The sequence below is a fragment of the Oryzias melastigma genome, linkage group LG5 (genome assembly GCF_002922805.2).
Source record: "Oryzias melastigma strain HK-1 linkage group LG5, ASM292280v2, whole genome shotgun sequence".
In the NCBI taxonomy this organism is placed as follows: domain Eukaryota; kingdom Metazoa; phylum Chordata; class Actinopteri; order Beloniformes; family Adrianichthyidae; genus Oryzias; species Oryzias melastigma.
The window spans coordinates 22278357-22297194 of record NC_050516.1 but is presented as its reverse complement, the minus strand read 5'-3'; the positions used below and the strand labels follow the sequence as shown (position 1 = coordinate 22297194).

At 43.1% G+C, this 18838-nt stretch overlaps 1 protein-coding gene across 1 annotated transcript; it reads left to right on the top strand.

Moving 5' to 3' along the window:
- Positions 1–6756: 6756 nt before the first annotated feature.
- On the top strand, positions 6757–18125 carry pnp4a (purine nucleoside phosphorylase 4a). Its single transcript, XM_024262828.2, has 10 exons — positions 6757–7565; positions 10428–10591; positions 10998–11101; positions 12154–12329; positions 12428–12618; positions 15363–15442; positions 15638–16813; positions 16911–17089; positions 17172–17347; positions 17918–18125. Exons 1-7 carry the CDS (start codon positions 7471–7473, stop codon positions 15791–15793), a joined length of 966 nt encoding a protein of 321 aa, XP_024118596.1. The 5' UTR covers positions 6757–7470; the 3' UTR covers positions 15794–16813; positions 16911–17089; positions 17172–17347; positions 17918–18125.
- The last annotated feature ends 713 nt before the right edge of the window (positions 18126–18838 follow it).

Below are 18838 nucleotides of genomic sequence, written 5' to 3'. Positions count from 1 at the left end.
CACACACACACACAGACTGTCCATCCACCTCCAACTGAAACAAACAAACAAGCTGCCTCCATCTCCATCCGTCTGTTTTCTGCTGTAACGAAGTGCAATCAACATGCAAGGCTGACCACATGCATGCACACGCACATGCACACGCACATGCACACTGGAGCTGGTTGAAGCATGAATTGGACTTGTGATTGCAGAAGAGTTGCAAAAATGTTGACTTGTTTGTGCGTCGGCCTCATGCTGCTGTGATGTCACTTCTGTAGCGTTTGCACTTTCAGACTTTCTCCTCTGAAAAAGCCGACAGCAACAAAGAACTTTATTTCCGACATTTTCTCTCCATGAATCCATGTGCACCAGCTTCAGAAACTCCAGGCCTCCTGGTTTTCATCTCTTCATTTCTTCTCTGTGCTGCGAGTCACAAGGTTCAGACGATTCCATAACGGGCTGCACATGGAGGCTGCTTCCGATCACAGCAGGAGGTTCCAACACGTTTCTGACATGAAGCAGCGCCGTTATCTTCACTTGCTGAAATGTGTGTGTGCAATAATGTATCCGTGCACCAGCCACTGATATCTGAGTGAAATGTCAGCATGATGTAAGACACACACAATCACCAGAGAGGTGATGGATCAGTGCAGAGGCCTGATGGTTGTGCAGTGAAGCAGAAAGTGAGAAACATCAGAGCAGCTTCGGCTCGGCTGTTGAATGTTTGTCTGCTCTGATGTTCTGTCTGGGTCATTGGAAGCAGGCACATGTTCGATTTTGGAGTTCCTTTTTCGGCCAGTAGAGGGAGACAAACTAACATCACCAATTCCATCTGTTCTCTAAACCTGCTTTACTATTACTGTTGGGTGAAGGTGGGGTTCACCCTGAGCAAGCTGCCAGTCCACCACAGAGACACACAACTGCACACTTAGAGACAATTCAGAATCCCCAGTGAACCTCTGAATCCTGTTTGTGGACTGTGGGAGGAAGCTGGAGAAAACCCTCAGGAGAACAAATCAAGTCCACACAGGAAGGATCCAGCTGGGATTTGAACCACTGTGAGCTAGGAGTGCTAACCACTACACCAGTTTCTGGTGTTGGTTTTCTTTTTGATTGGTTGATGTCTCTAATGTTTTTCTCTACAGTGATGCTGCTTTTCTTCTAAAGCAGGGGTCTGATAATGTCAGTCTAACCAAAAGTACCTAAAGAAAACAAATAAACAAAGCCTGCAAACTAAGACTACCAAGATCCAACCCCAAACTAAAATAACAAAACCCTGCAGTGTAAGACTGCTGAGGACAGAGAGAAAAAAGAATAAAAAAATAAATAAATAAAAGAAATATAATACAGCACTTTTTTAAAGTAAGGATTACTTAATTAGCATTTATTAAATTTAGATGAGTTAAATGTATAAACTGATGTCTGAGGTTCACATAGATGATAAACTATGTAGGTTTTTACATCCTGTTGACCTGAAGACGTCTTGTTTGATCAACTCTACCTCCAGAATGAACAGATTTATATAGAAAAGAAAAACTTTGGTAAAAAGTTTGATCTTTTATGAGTTAAAAGCACATATTATCTTATGCTGAACAACATTAGTTACTAGCTGTGAGATGATCCTGTTTGACACAAAGAATCTTTTATTTAGAAAATAATTTTTAAAAAATCCCATTTTGAGAAATGCTTGGTTCTTTTTTTATTTCTTCTTTTGTTTGTGGCAAAAAATATACATCATTCACATTATTAAAAAAAAGAAGATCATGAATGTAAATCTAAATTTCTTAAAGGCTAAAGTAAGACTGTGGCTGCTTTTGGGGTTTGATCAGTAGAAAACAAGTCCAAATGGCTCTTTTACTGTGAAAGGCTGCCGACCCCTGATCTAAAGACTGATCTGAAAAGTCAGAGAATAAAAACAGCTGCAGGTTTTCTCAGATGAAAGGTGTGTTCTCCATCCCTGCTGCTTCTCCTTCCTTCTGGAGTGGACCTTTCCTTCATTTGTCCATAGACGCCTCACTACACACTAACAGAGTCCACTTTTCTTTGCCTTTGCCGGTTAAAGGACCCCGTTTCACACATAGCTGTCCTCGCATGCGCTTCTTCTAAAATCGCGATGGGTAAAGACGGATGTTTTATCATACTGCTATATTATACTTTTTATTAAAAATGCCACAAGGCTCCGTCCTTTGTCCTGCACTTTTTAATCTTTATTTGCCTCTGCTTAGTGATATCATCAGGAGACATGGTATAAACTTTCATAGTTATGCTGATGACTCCCAGTTATATGTGGCTGTCTCCTGCTGATCTTTTAGATATTGTACCATGAATGGGTGAGAACTTTTTAAAGCCTAATCAAGACAAAACAGAGATTTTGATTGTTGGTCCTGAAGCTAAGAAAGGGTTCGATCTTACTTTTGAACTCTGAACCTGAATGTGTGCAGTAAAGTCAGAAACTTTGGTGTGATTTTAGATGCAGATCTGACCTTTGAAGCTCACACAAACCATGTTACAAAGACTGCATTTTATCATCTTAGAATTATTGCCAGAGTGAGTCCCTTTCTCTCCAGAGCCAGTGCTGCAATATTAATAAATGCTTTTGTAACATGTAGAATAGATTATTATAATGCTCCTTTCTCTGGCGTTAAGAAAAAAATCTGCATGTAGTCCAAAACTCGGCTGCACATCTTTTAACCAGGACCAGAAAGAAGGAGCACATTACTCCCATTCTGAAATCTTTGCTCCCAGTCAGCTGTATGACTGATTTTAATGTTCTTTTGTTGGTTTACAACGCCTTACATGGAACTGGACATTCATTTTTATCAGATTTACTTTTAGTTTATGACCCTCCCAGAGCCCTCAGGTCCTCAGGTGCAGGTCTGCTGGTCATCCCACAGGTCAGAACTAAAACTCATGGCGAGGCCACAGAACTGAGGGTGGGGGGACTTCATCCACTGTGGAGGTTTTTAAGGAGAAACTCAAAACTTATCTTTTTAGTATAGCTTTTATGTAGTTTTTATATGTTCACATGGATTAATTTGATTTTATAAAATGTGTTTATGTGTGAGTTTTTATTTATTTATTGCTATTTTATCAACAATTTTTTGTCTTAATATTTATTTTATTAAAGAAAGCACTATGAGATCCTTCGCAGCAGAAAAAGTGCTGTACAAATAAAATTGAATTTGAATGGGGAAGTGTGATGGTGCCCATTTTTAAGAATAAGGGAGAATTGTGACGACTACAGAGGAATAAAACTGAAGAGCCACATAGTGAAGTTATGGGAAAGAGTAGTGGAAGCCAGACTAAGAGCAGAAGTGAACATTTGTGAGCAGCAGTATGGTTTCATGCCAAGAAAGAGCACTACAGATGCAACATTTGCTTTGAGGATGTTGATAGAGAAGTACAGAGAAGGTCAGAGAGAGCTCCACTGTGTCTTTGTAGATCTGGAGAAAGCTTATGACAGAGTGCCCAGAGAGGAACTATGGTATTGTATGAGGAAGTCTGGAGTGACAGAGAAGTATGTCCGAGCAGTGCAGGACATGTATGAGGGCTGTAAGACAGTGGTGAGGTGTGCTGTAGGGGTGACAGAGGAGTTCAAGGTGGAGGTGGGATTACATCAGGGATCAGCTCTGAGCCCCTTCCTGTTTGCAATGGTGATGGACAGACTGACGGATGAGGTTAGACAGGAATCACCATGGACTATGATGTTTGCAGATGATATTGTGATTTGTAGTGAGAGCAGGGAACAGGTGGAGGTGGAGTTAGAGAGGTTACATCAGGCCGTGTTGTTCAGACTAGGAGCCCAGTCTCAGTAAAATGCGTACATATTCCACGATTTGGGAAATACCGTGTATAATATACGCCAAAACCGGTTTTTGCGTGCATATAATACGCGCGGTCCTAAACGTGTTAAATGTGTTTTCCACGTTTGACACGTCCCCTGGTGGAGGCGTGAGCCTCACAGACAGCCCCACAAACGAACAATTTGCTTTTCTAACCCTAACCATAACCGTAATGCTAACCTTAACCAGGAACGACGTCATTTAGAAAAGAGCCGGAGGATTTCTGACCACGTGATCAAAACGAAACCTAAAAAGCCGTGTATATGTACGCCGGCGCAACCTATCCTCTACCACTGCGTATCATATGCACGCAAAAAGCGTGCTTGGCGTATATTATACACGGTATTTCAGAGTGCAAAGTCGTGGCATATGTACGCATTTTACTGCGACCGGACTAGAGACAGGACGGAAAAGACAGGTAGCAGAGATGAAGATGCTAAAGACTGAGATGGTTCAGACATGTCCAGAGGAGAGAGAGAGGAGATGTTGGTAGAAGGATGCTGAGTCTAGAGCTGCAGGAAGGAGGTCTGGAGGAGGACCAGAGACGAGGTTTGTGGATGTAGTGATGAAGACATGAAGGTAGCTGCTGTTAGAGGATGCAGAAGACAGATGGAGGAAGCTGATTGGCTGTGGTGACCCTGAAGGGAAAAGCCCAAAGGAGAAGAAGAAGACGGTCCTACAATAGTAACAGCTTAAAAAAGTGATGATAAACCAAACCAGTGGCTTTGATGAGAAGATCGTCAGTCCCTCAGATGTTTTGTTTTCAGAGTTTATCGAAGTTTGCTCCATTATCATTTTAAAATGGTGCTCTACAAAGCTTCTTCTTGGCTCAGGAGCATCTTCATCAGAAGTCATTTAATGCAGGAGCTGAGCCCCTGCAGCCAGACGAGCGGCCATTGTGTGTCTACTGTGACTGTCTTCTCTTCACAGGACGTCTGCAGTCTGATAACGCCATAAAAATGCGGCGTGATCTCAATTTGGCACAATGAGCCACAGTGAGCAGCATCACTTCGTCTTCGCTGTGTAGTGAGCAGCGTTTTTAGACCACACAGCTGAAGCAGCAGGAATGCAGGAGCAGGAGTTCCTCCCCGTACGCCGAGTACATTCAGGAATGCCAGACATTTGTTCCACGTGACGGAGGTTAAGCAGCGCAGCCAGGCTCAGCAGCAGAGATGTTTCAGGACAGAAGCTGAAGCTGACACGGCGGAGCAGCCGCTCTGATCCAGATCCACCACTCCCAACGGCGCTGCATTCGTTAGACACATCTGAGGTTTTTGAGAAGAGCAGGACTTTGCTCTGGAGAACAAGTCGTGTTCACAACCAACTGTCCATGAGGCGTTTCCATAGCAACGGCTATAACCTGACAAGCAAGCCTGAATGTGGATTTACCAAAATGGCCCAAGTCCCTCTCTCATCTGTGCACTTCCAAACAAGACCCCCCTGGCCCCCATGCATAGAGGCAGATTGAGGAGATTCACCCCAGGGCAGTCTTCGGTTAATCCGCGGCCCAGGCGTGTAAAGAAAACGTATGGAAGTTCAGGGCGAAAATCCTCGCATCGCACGGCAATTTTGGATTCATTTTTCTACTCTTTGATCCAGTCACTGAAAACGTCACATGCCCAAAGCGGAGTCTCTGATTGCATCAAGCATGCCGCGCCCGCTGCCAAAACCGTGTCGTGCCGCATCACATCTTTACACTGACTTAACATTGAAAGTTGGCGCCTGCCGCGTTTGGTGTGAATGCACCATAAGACGTAAGCGTGAAAATGTTCACGTCTGTCTGAGAAAAGTATGTAGTGAAGAGTTTTACAGCCTTACAACATCGGTAATCCTGCGTGGTGCAGCGGTGGGGCGGTCGACCCCTGATGGGAACATTGCAGGTTCGATTCCCACCTTGCCTGGCCATGTGTTGAAGTGTCCTTGGGCAAGACACTGAACCCCACCTCGTCTCTGGTGAAAGGTTGGCGCCAGTGTTTGGCAGCGGAGCCGCCATCAGTGTGTGAATGAGACTATGACTGTTAAGCGCTTTAGGCCTTTGAGGAAGAGTCTATTTACCATTCCTGCATCGCGAGGTAATTCTCCCCATAATAAAGGAGGGAACTCTGTATTACTATCAGGGAAATGTCATGAAATCTCTCCTAAAAGCCTGTAACTGTGTTACGTTGGCATTATTTGAGGAGCTGGTTTGAGTCTGAGTGAGTCCGTGTTCTAACCTTTGCTGTGTGGAGGACTTGTACGAGTCTGTCTCTCTGAAGGACTCTGGCTCTAACCAGCAGCTTCCCTCCATTCATTAACCTACTAACGAGAAACCACATGGTTCTCGTTGGACGGCACATGCACCCACATTCACGCTGTCCACAGGACTTTAATGAAGGACACAGACGTTCTCATTTGTTTCATGTTCAGATTCGAGTCGTGTGACCGGTTTTTGTTCGGCCTCACGTTTCTTTCGGGACATCTTTTCCGCTGGTCTGTGTGAACAGAAACCAGAAACCCGGTGGGGGGGGGGAGTCTGCTGGATCCTGATCTGTGACTGTATGGAAAGTTTACCTGCTGCTCCGCCCCCTCCAGAAAACTCACGAGCCTCTTAAGTGGCAGCTGATGGCGGCAGGGAACACGTGGAGCGTGTTAGTGATCATGGGTTCCTCGCCGCTCGTCATTAAAGATCGGAGTCTGTCCTGAAGGAACATGGGCCCTCCCCATGAGTTCAGTGGAAACACGACTATATGAGGAGTTCAGGTCAATCGTTGAATGATTGACGGACGAGACGCTTTGGTTTGTGGAATTTTCTGTCTGTTTATTTACTGGTGAGGAAACATTTGGATGAAGTTCAGGTGTAGGAACCAGTTTGTGCTGAAAATCTCCAAGCCTGTTGAACATCCAGAGCCCGTAGTGAGAAAAGAGCGGCATGATTCATGTTAATTGCCTTTAAATATTTGTTACTTTTTAATATTTGGTTTAAAAATAACAGAGTTTTTCTGTGCCCTGTGCTGGACTGGACACCATCACTTCCATCAATAGCTGGGATAGGCTCCAGCAACTACGTGACTGTGAAAAGGATTCAGGGGCTTCTGACCCCCCATGGACTCACAGAACTGTTTCAGCACCAACTGTCTTCATAGAGGACGGAGGTCTTAACAGCTCTAACTCTTCTCTAAAGCTTTGTCTTTACTGAAGCTCTTTAATCTGATGGTTTGTTTCACTTTGTCCCTCGTTGACATTCCTAATGTTGATCTTATTGTTCAGAATATTTAAGAAAAACTCTGATGGTTCAGTGGAAATGGAAGAAAAGCAGCTTCAGAGATCAGAGATTATTAAAGCAAAGCAGATTCTCTCCTTCAGGAACAGACATGGAGAAGCTGCCTGAAGAAATCCTCAAGTTTTGAGATGAGATTTTGGATCTTAAACAAGTTAAAAAAAAAAAAACTTGAAATAAAGTCCTATAAAGCGATTCAGCTCGTTTGGACTAAAGCTTCAGCCTTTGAGGTTTGGGGATTTATCCTAACAATAAAATGCTTCTTTTCCCCTAAAACATGAGAGAAAAATGGAACTCAGAATCCAAACACATGTTCTTTACAACACTGTGATCCCATTGGCTGCTGGCTATGAATTGAGGAGCTCTGAACCAATCAGGAGCATGTGATGGATGACTATTTACGCTGATGAGCACGAGCCAGCTTCACTTTCTCAGCCTTCATCGGACTGTCAACTCCTCAGGATGCACAGCAAAGACCAGATCAGGTAAGAGGCATTCTCGCTTCCCTCAAATGTCTCCTGAGCTGAACTTCAAAGTTCTTCTCTCATTATTTCACATTATTTCTCCTGCTAATCAGCCCTCGGCCTCTCATTTGGTTCCTGATCCTAGCAGCTCTGCTGTAACACTAATGCAGCTCTCAGTATCAAAGCTGGGAGGGAAACCAGGCTTTGGGGATGGGTGGGGGGGTCCAACCTACCTTTACTGATTCGGGACACTTTTTGAGGAGTGTTAATATCGTTGATGAAAAATGTTTGTCATCATCTCCGTCAACGACATTTTTAACCCAACGAAAACTAAACAAAAACTCCCGCCAGACACGAAAACTTTAACTAAATTGATAGACTTTTTCTTCAACGAATAAAAACGAAACAAAAATGCTGCTCAAATACGACATCCAATCATAATGACTGCTGGTGGAGGAGGGCGGGAGCAAATGCAGAGCGATCCAATCAGAACACAGAGCCCTGCAGCCCACCTGGGAAGATGCTAATTCAATGAATGTGTCTGTGATTTAGATGAAAAATGTCTACTCCAGGTAGAAAAAGAAGAGTACATAAAAGGACAAATTTTACATTTAACACGACCCTCAACAAGACGTTGTGTGGAGCGACCATCACAGACAAAAACACAAAAACCTGAAGCGACGTTTGCAGACAAGCCTCCCTGAAATCCAGCAAAGGTAAACATACAAACTCGATTATTTCCAGCGTATTGGGCTGAATCCAAATTCTCCCTCTACCTTTCTAACTGTTGCTGCATTTTAAAGAGTTGGATTATCTGACATAGTTGTTTTAAGGGGTTACTCTCGCCAAGCTAACTAGCGCCGGTACTGCGCGGTGGAGAAGCGCTTTTCTTCACGCGGGTGAAGCTCTGAAGCTCAGAGGTTTACATTTAAATGTAAGTCTGGCTTTATTGTTTTAGCATGACGTTTGTAAAGTTATAAATCGATGTTGTTGTGTATTTCCGAGCGCTAGCAGCCCTGCTGCTTCTTCAGATCAATCAGTCAACGTTTTAATCAACTCCACCACGTCTTACATGACAAGAGCGCCCTCTATTGGCCAGCGGTGGTATTACAGTTCACCACACATGCTGTTCAAGCACATATAACATGCTCACAGGTGTCCTGGACAGCTTACTCCCTAGCGAACGTTTTTTATAATGCATTTTTACACTTTACTACCTCCTCAATACAAGTTTATTTTAATGTTCAGACATTTATAATGAGGCTAATGTTATTCACATGTATTTACGTGTGACCAGCTTAGAAAGTGGTGGAAATTCACGTTTTGTCCACATGTAATACGTGCAGCCAGGATCCCGTTACTGCATTTTAACTTTGTCCAAGGCTGGATTTTTTTTTTTTTTTTTTTTACTGCACGTATTTAAAATTAAACTTAAAGTTAAAGTCCCATTAACTGTCACACTCCTAAATGTATAAATGTGTTCTCCACATTTGACCCATCCCCTGGTGGAGCCGTGAGCTGCAGAGACAGCAGCATTCAGGAAACATTTGCTTGTTTAACCATAACCATAATCCTAACCTTAACCTTTTACTCTGGGTCTGTGGAACTAAGAAAAAAGTTTAGGACTGGCTGCAGGTTTTTGGAAAATTACTTGTGAATAGACACTTTTTATTGGAAATAGGATGGAATTATAAATAATTTGTTTCATGTGTTTTAAGTTGAAGCTGAATTCACAGAAATGACAAGTCTGGAAAGCAAAGTGAAGTAAAACATTTTTTTTTTTTTACCAATTTGTAAAATCTTTGTCTGTTATTCATGCGATCACAGTATATTTCATTAAAATGCTTTAATAAAAGTGTTCTGTTTCTGTGAACTTCAAATACAGCTCAAAGGAGTTTAATCATTCTACAGCCTGATAGAGACAGAAACAGGAAAAATAAGAAATAAACCGTTTCATCTTTGATGAATAACTTTCGACCTTTAGTCAATCTAAAACTAGTACTGCTGTAAAAGTAGAATTACTTAAAACTGATGAAACTCATGTCGAAAAAAAAATAATTAATCATAAGTATCTGTTAGAGCAGGAGTGTCAAACTCAATTCCACAAGGGGCCAAAATCCAAAACACGCATGCCAAAGTAGCATGAAAAAAGGTAGATTAGCCAAAACAGCTAGTATGTGGCTGAAAAAATAGTTAGACTTCAAAATATCCTTAAAAAAACTGACAAAAGCCTAAATTAGCCAAAACAGCTAGTATGTAGCTGAAATATTAGCTAAACTCCAAAATAGCCTAAAAAATCTTAGTAAATGCCAAAATAGTCCAAAAAGCTAGCAAAACTGTGATATTTTTAAAACTTTAAAACAGTAACTTTTTAACATAAATATGAATATTAGACAGACAGGAATATTATTCCAGAATAAATCAACTTAAACCTTAAATAACTTTCAATATTTTACTCTCCATAAAAACATATTTTGTCAAAATTATACAAGTTAGAAATAAATGCAAGATAACATCAGGTCATTAATAACAATAAAATAAAATGATCTGGAGGGCCAGATAGAATTACCCGGAGGCTGCATCCGGCGACTTTGACACGTGCGTTAGAGTATGAGCAATACTGTTTATTCTGAGTTTTTGTCTTAAATTGTGCAAATTCAACAAAAGAATTTAAAATATCATATCATTGTGCATCTGCAGAGTCAGTTACAGTCCATAGTTACTGAAACACATTTATGAAATCTAATAAACAAAGTTCAACGTGTGTCAGTAAGATTTCTACCTTCCTATAGTACATGTGAATCCTCTTCTCTGGATTTCCCTCATGATGAAGTCTTCAGTGCGTCTGAATAAGTTAACAGACGCCCTTGTTCCTGTTTGCAGCCATGACGACTACCAGAAGACTGCTGATTGGTTGATGTCTCGGACCAAGCACCGCCCTCAGGTGTCCATCATCTGTGGCTCCGGACTGGGCATGCTCGCCGACAGCCTGGAGTGTCAGGATCAGTTTAGCTACTCTGATATCCCAGGCTTCCCTCAAAGCACAGGTAACCTCATTTTGAGAGCAAAGAATTCTGGGAAACACAGACGGTCATTGGATCTGTTTGCTGCACTAAACGACTCTTTTCCTCCTGAATGTGTGAGTTCCAGGGTTGCGAGAACATAAAACCAGTTACCTTTCTCTTAGAGTTCGGTTTAAAGTTAACATTAAGGAGACAAACTAAACGTTTCTTTTGCTTCTTAGTTTTAGCTTCAGCTTCTTCCTACTGTAGTTCATCTTCACCTTCATCTGCTGCTGATTCTTTCCAGACCTGATCCTCTGTAGAGTCTGAACTAAACAGGAATGATTGATCATGACTGAATCCACAGAAGAAATGTTTGAGACAAATTCTGTCGACCCACCCAGAATGTGTGTGTGTGTTTGTGTGTTTGTGTGTCTCTGTGTGTTTGCAGTGCAGGGTCACGCTGGCCGGTTGGTCTTTGGGGAGCTGAAGGGAAAGTCGTGTGTTTGCATGCAGGGTCGTTTCCACATGTATGAAGGACACTCGCTGCTGAAGGTCAGTTTATCACCGTGATGCATTCACTGACCTGTAAGGAAATCACTGTTATGCTGTACTTTACTTCAGGTGTTTGAATCAAAGGAAAGGCAGGAATGTTTCGAAACACAAACACACAACTGATGACATCCCCTTCCTCAATGAGTTCAACAACTCTTCCTCACCCCCCCAAATGGGTTCTGGAAAAAGTTCTGCTGCAGAAGAACCGGATGTAGACTGATGGCTCCAAACAGTTCTGAACCTCTGCAGCATTCACACACTGCAGACGGATTAGCATGATTTCAGTGCTTGCTACTCACATGTGTGCAGAGATTATACATCATTACATCATGCAGTTACTTCATACAAAGTCCTGCTGCACATGGAGCAAAAACACAACACTTTTGTTTGTTCTTCGCGCGACAACAAAGAAGTCTAAAAAAAACCTGAATACACACAAATGCAAACACAGGATCAGACACATTAAAAGAACACAAACAAACACTTAGAAAGTACACACAGTAACACATATACACATAAGCACACACACACATACAAACACATAATCAGAGACACACAGAAACACATGCAGGATGATTAACAAAGCGTGGTCACATGTTTTTGTCTTAAATGTGTGTGTGTGTGTGTGTGTGTGAGGCTGCTCAGCTGAAGCATGTGTTCAGTCACATGCAGCCCTGCAGCACTTTGTAAAATGCTGCCGTTGTTTCTTTCAGCAAACATTCAGTTTCTCCTTTGTGTCGTACAGACTGCATGACTCTCCTTTAGGGGGCGCTGTGTTAATAAAAAGACACATTCATTACTAAGGTGGCGTTGCCATGGCTACAGATGTTTTTATTGCGTTCGATCTTTAGGGGTTAGGCAACGAGGCCGGCTGCATTCCTCTTTGTTTTCCAGCAAACCCTGCCCAGACCCACGATCAGCTGGACACACCTGATCAAAGTCAGTGGGAGGAGTTAGGATTTTTGGAAACCAGAGAGGGACGCTGCCCTTCAGGCCTGGGATTGTGTCCCTGCCCCACCCTAACTCATGAAAAAGATGATTGTGTCCATCAGACAACGTTCCCCATCCGAGTCTTCAAGCTGATGGGAGTGCAGACGCTGATCGTGACCAACGCCGCCGGCTCAGTGGCGGACCATCTCCATCCAGGTGACATCATGATCATCAAAGACCACATTAACTTCCCCGGACTGGTTGGTCTGAACCCACTTCATGGGCCTAATGATGAAAGGTACGGTTGCATGCCATGTTTTGTTGAGTACTTTTGATTCTGAGAAAGGGTTGCTTTTGTCGCTTCACCTGTCGGTAACGTTTGGAACGCTGCCACAGGTTTGGCCCCCGCTTCCCCGCCATGTCAGGCTGCTACAACAGAGAGCTGCGGTCCCTGGCCCATGAGATCAGCAAACAGCTTGACATCGCCGGTCTTGTGCAGGAGGGAGTCTACGCCATGGTAGGAGGCCCCAACTTCGAGACCATTGCCGAGGCCAGGATGCTGCATCGCATGGGCGTGGATGCAGTCGGTACGGGGCTCACACTGCAGGGTCCATCGAGGCTGCCATTACTTTGAGGATGTAACGTAGCTCTTTAACCTCTTATGCTGCATTCACACCAAACACGGCCGAGGCATCAAATTTGTGTCTCGGGCCTCTGCTTTGACGCGTGTCAGTTGTACTGCTCAATGCCTTGACGCTCCTGCTGCAGAGGAACTGTTGAAGTTGTTCTGGAATTCATTCGTTGTCACCTAATGCACGATGTTGAGTGAGTATTTCATGTTTTGGAGAGCTCTACAGACACACCAACAAGCACATCGCTGTGTTTGTTTTCACCAGATCTGTCAGAGTCTCTCATGGTGCCGTGGGCTTCACTTGTGCACCTGAGGGCCGATTTAAACGTTACTTCCGTCTGTCTGTGGTCCAGTTTGAGCTTTAACCCGAGAGGGGGGAAATAAAAGTAAAAATGGGGGATATTTTTATTATTGTCTTGCCGGGCAGCTAACCGCCAGTGGGCAAGCAGAGCGGGCTTTGATGCCCAGGGACCCGCAGCCTGGACAGTAGACCTCGCTAGATCTAAGCAGCGATCACTATCAGCTCTGCCTGAGCCTGGCAAGCGGAGCCCACTAGCTCGCTAAGCTATCCCCCGGCCAGCTGGCTAGTGTAGACGTCCATCCAGCTCAATGATCTTGGTGACAGGCTGATCTATCCAGTGTGTATCCCGCTTACACCCAACAGTAACTGGTACAGTTTCCAGGACCCCGCGGGTTGAGAAAATGAATGAAATTTCACGTCCAAAATCCTCGCATTGAGTCACCGTCTTGAATGTGTATTTCTACTCTTTGATCTAGTCCCTGAAAATGTCACGTGGCCAAAGCTAAGTCCCTGATTGGTTGATGCGCCCACCGCTGAAATCACACCGCTGCAGATCGCGTCTTTACATTGAGTTAACATTGAAACTGGACGCCTCTGCCGCACAAATCGCGTTCGGTGTGAATGCACCATTAGGACCTGGCCTCCACATGTGCGCAAGTCACATTTTAGGTTCTATTACCAGAGCAAGCAATTACAGAGTTAGCTCAAATAGTAAGACTCCACTAAACTCCACAGAGCTGTTGAGTTCCAGTGAATTTTTTAGTCAAACACTAAACGTTGAAGCTTTCATTGTTAGACTTTGAGCCCATAATTGTGGCTCCAGTATTGATGTTCTTTGATCTTTCATCCAAATTATATTTTCTTACAGCAACAAATGCATAAGAAGTTACATTGTTAAAAAATGACAAAGCAGTCATTCAAGACATGTCATTTGGGGAAAAGGTCATCTAGCCCCTACCGCACATCTATATCTGTGGTTTTCAATCAAGTATCCCAAACACGAGGGAAGTTATAGTTATTTACAAAAATAAAGATAAACACATGTTCACAAAATGTAGACCGATTTCACTGTTCTCTCAGTCTGCAGCAATTCAGGACAGACTCTTAGATAAGGGAATAGAAAGATTTACAAACATCTTGACTCAATGTAGAGCAGTATGTCTAGAAAAACAGAGACATCTCTGTGTCTATGACTGTCGCTGCTGTGGCTGATGAACAACATGCAGGTGGAATCTTCATTGATCTTATGAAAACATTTGATGCCAGACATCATTCAAACCTGATCAATATCAGAGGGTTGGCTTTAGACTGGATGAAAAGAAATCTAACCAACAGGATTCAATATGTCAGCATCAGTCAATTCCCATCCAGAACTCTTGGTTGTGGTGTACCCCAGGAGTTAGTGTTGGGACTATAATTGTTTCTTTTGTACATCGATGACATGCTTACAGTTTCTCAGTGATGAAATGTTGTGTTGTTTGCAGATGATGCAATGAGATTTTCACAACCTCATTCAGACTTTAATGAAGAGCGAAGTATCATAAAAACAGGAACCTTATCCCCCGTTTCCACTTAGCTGTTCAGACCGGACCCGACCAGGCCCGACTGGACTTTTGACCGTTTCCATTACAAAATGGACCCATTAAGCCGGACCGTCTGGTATCATTTCTGGTCCCCCATTGGTCGCAGGTCCATAGAAAAATAGAATGGACCTGTGAGGGCGGAGCTTCTATTGTCACATGATGTAACCCATTGATTGGCGGAAAGGTTTTGCGACAAAAACAAGCGTCTGACCATCACTTTTCTCGACTCAAGATCCAAACCGAAAGTTTTGTCCTTTTTTCGTCTGTATTATTTTTTGCCCCCGCTCAATCTTCTTGCAAAGACAAATAAATTGCATATATATAGTATTTGCCCTTATTCAAAGGGGTTGGGGACCGGAGACACACCAAATCCAGGAATACGGAGACTCCTCCTCCTCCGTATGTCTCACCTGACCCCCGCTTCCGAGAATGTCTCATTACTCATCAAAAACACTTCTGATCATACTTTGTAAAGCCCTTATTAAAGAACATTGGAGTATTGCTCAACATAAAGAGGGCTTTTTTTTCTTTTCACTTCAGAGCAACAGACAATAATCCTCACATCGAGCCTCCTTATAGGATCTTTGGTTCTCCCCTTTGATCGAGTCACTGAAAACATCATGTGCCCAAAGCTGAGTCCGTGATTGGTTGAGGCAGCTGCACTTCGCCTGACGCCCAGCGTCTGTCCTTTGACTGAACATTGAAACTTGACGCCTCTGCTGTGGGAATCGTGTCCGTGTGTTGCACCTTAAGGAGTGACCTGTCAGTTTTTCTGAGGTCGACTGACCTCCATCCATCGTCTACTGTCCTTTCCAGGTATGAGTACAGTACCAGAGGTTGTCGTGGCGTCTCACTGCGGCCTGCAAGTCTTTGGTCTGTCTCTGATAACTAACAAGGTAATGAACAACTTATACTGTTCATCCATCCTCTACACCTGCTGACACCTGTTTTCACCTGTGAGGGTGCTTGGTCACTTAAACCTTAGCAATAAATATTGCCATCTCACGCTGTGGTGGTGGGACAAGGACAGTCTGGATTGGTTGATGTGTTGGTCTGTGATTACTGATGATGAACTGATCGGTTTGCTGCAGGTGGTGAAAAGTTACGACGATTCCGACTGCGTGAATCATGATGGCGTCTTGGAGGTCGGACGTCTACGATCTCAGACGGTTCAGCAGTTGGTGACAGAAGTGATCAGCAGAATGGAGATCAATAACAACATTGATAGGATGAGCAATGCTGTCTGAATGTGCACACAGACACACACAAGCAAACATAATTGTCCTGCACATTTAAGTGCATTATTATATATAAACATTATTTTATCGTTAATTTCTTTCATATTGTTGGTTCGTTGCTCTAACAGAAACATTATTTTTGTCTCCTTGAAGGCTGTATTAGGATGTAGTAACCAATGTTTACCTCTAATGTTTAAATGTCTTCATTCACACAAAGCTGTGATTATAAACCTCTGAAAATGTTGTTTAAAGGTTGTAAGTATTGAATTTTATTTTGTAAAAAATTTTAATTTTATCTAATTAAATGGTTGCCATACGCTGTTTCATCCATCCATCCATCCATTCATCCATCCATCCATCCCTCCCTCTACTGAACTTGCTGTATTACACACACACCCCCACACACATTTAAAACAAAAACACGTGACCACTCTTTGTTAATCATCCTGCATGCGTTTCATGGGGTTGCTGGAGCCTATGCCAGTTACTGTTGGGTGATGGTGGGGTTCATCCTGGACTGGTCACCAGTCTCTCACAGGGACACACTTAGGGACAATCTGGAATCCCCAGTGAATCTGGACTGTGGGAACTACACAAAGGGAGGATCCAGATAGGATTTGAACCAGGACCTTTTCACTATAAGGAGAGTGCTAACCACTACAACACCCCCTCACAGTTTACTATAGACGGGAACGTTTTCTGGGGCTGAAGCTTGAAGTATTTCCTGAAAGAACCCAGTCAGAAGTTATAGTAGAGATCATCAAATGTACTTGATATGAAAGCTCCTGGATGTACCAGAAACAGTGTAAGTGCAGAGCTGACCGAGCCGCTCCGACCGTGTGGAGGAGCTCACGAAGCAGGAAATGAGAGAAACCAGAAGGATGACGGTGTTATCATGGAAGCAGGACGCTAGAAAAGGTCATACACATTTGTATTTGAACACAGAACAGTTGATGGAGAATGTTTTCTTTTGAAAATCCAAACAGGAAGAGGCTGAAAGTTTAAGGCAGAGAAGGACTGAATCTTCAGGTTGGTCAGACTTCCTTTTTTTCATCACTCGTCTTCCTCCTTTAGATCTTTTTCACCTCAGACTCCATGATGGTTTTCATCTCTGCGTCTGCTGCAGGTCCCAGCTTGAGCCTCTGAGAACTCGGCTTTAGGAGCTAAAACAGCATTATTGTAGTTTGGTGTGACGATGAACGAGCAGCTGCCCTTTGACCTCTTCGTCCTTTCAGTTCTGCTTCTAATCGTTGGTCTGATGGTGGTCCTCCTTCTGTGCTGCGTCCTGAGAAACCTCAGAAACAGGTAAACCTGGAATGCGGTTCGCTGGGAGTCGGGCTTGTCCAGTCTTCTCTAAGGATTTTGAGCTCTGCTCCTTATTACTCAGATTCCTCGGAAACGTCACAGAGATGCAGATCTCAACAGGAAAACCCAGAAGACAACTGACCATCCGAGCACAGCCAGACAATGCTCAGCAGCTCCTGGACCGACTTCTGGACAGAGTTCTTCTCCAGGAGGAGAGCAAACCAGATTCTGGAGAAGAAGCCATCGAAGGACAACAAGGTGGATCCCACTGTAAAGATCTGATCAACACATGCTGATTCCCAAGTCTTAACATCTTAAAAACGGTCAAAGGACCCTCCGCTTCACAAATGTTGGTTTGATGTAATCAAATTTCAAAGCGTCCACAACAAATCATTTATATTAATCAGTAACAATAATCTAATATTCTCATTGAAAAAAGACACTTTGTGCAGATTGTATTCAAAGAATTATAATACAAAAAGTAATAATTAAATGCTCTTCATTTGCTAATGCAATAAAAATCAAAATATTCTCTTTAAAAAAGACAATTAGTGCAGATTGTACTTAACAAAGAATGATTATAAAAATAGAAAAAGTAATACCTAAAAAATTATCTTCATTAGTTAATGGAGAAAAAATAAAAATATTTTAATAAAAAAATACAATTTGTGCAGATTGTATTCATCAAAGAATAAATACCACTTTGAGGTTCTTTATAGAGAGGAATGAACAGTAAAATGCACTTAAAACCTCAAAGTGGAATTTTCATGGTAGGGCCCTTTAAGATGTGATCAAACTGTAACTGGCTTCTGTTTTCTGTCTTCACAGACTCTGATGTCACCGTCCAGAATCAAACCGACAACCTCCCTGCCCAGCAGATGGAGGCGTGTCCTCGCGGCTCTGACTCCAGTTAGGTTGCATCCAACAGAGGGAAGGACAAACACCCATGAGACAAAAATCCACCATCAGTCCTTTCAGACGGGACATTTGTTTCTAAAATAAATCTTTCAGGAAGATTTACTGACAAAAACCTTCACACCTTCGTTTGTTTGCACGTTTACGTCTCACCTCTGAACAGATTTCTGTTTGTTCATGACATTCCTTCTGTCAGAGTAAACTCACTGATACAGATCTGAACCCAGTCAGGAACTCTGAGCAGAACTCCAGAACTTCAACCTTCTGAGGGAACTTCTCTACTGACCATAACTTCAGGCTAGTAAACATATCAGGACCTCGTGTGAACCCTGAGGTTCTACAGATTCTAGATTTATGACTTGATGTTAAAAAGCTGGACAAAGTGGGCGGAGACTTCTGCCCTCACGGCCTGGATGAAGAAAAATGGATGGATGGAATCCCAAAACATCTTCATAGCATAAGTTAGCTAATGTACAGACATTTTAAAACAACTTCCTGAGTTTCCCTGTCAAAGTCCAACAGTGATCAAACCAAAAATGATTTCAGGAGATTTCTGGACCGCTAGGATCTCCGTGTTCTGTCCAGTTCCACAGCTGGGCCAGTGAGGACAGCAGATGGTTTTACCTTTGACGGGTTCAGGGACAGTTTGTGTTCCAGTTCAAAGCAACTGCAGGAACCAGAACCCTTCAGGACCTGCAGTGCCCGGACTGCAGGTCCTGAAGGTCCTTCCTGCTGACTCAGCAAACAAGCAAAGGTTGAAGACCGTTCAGAAGAACGTGTTCCGGCCTGGCAGCATGCTCCTCCCGTCTCCACAGATCAATGATCCGTTCATTT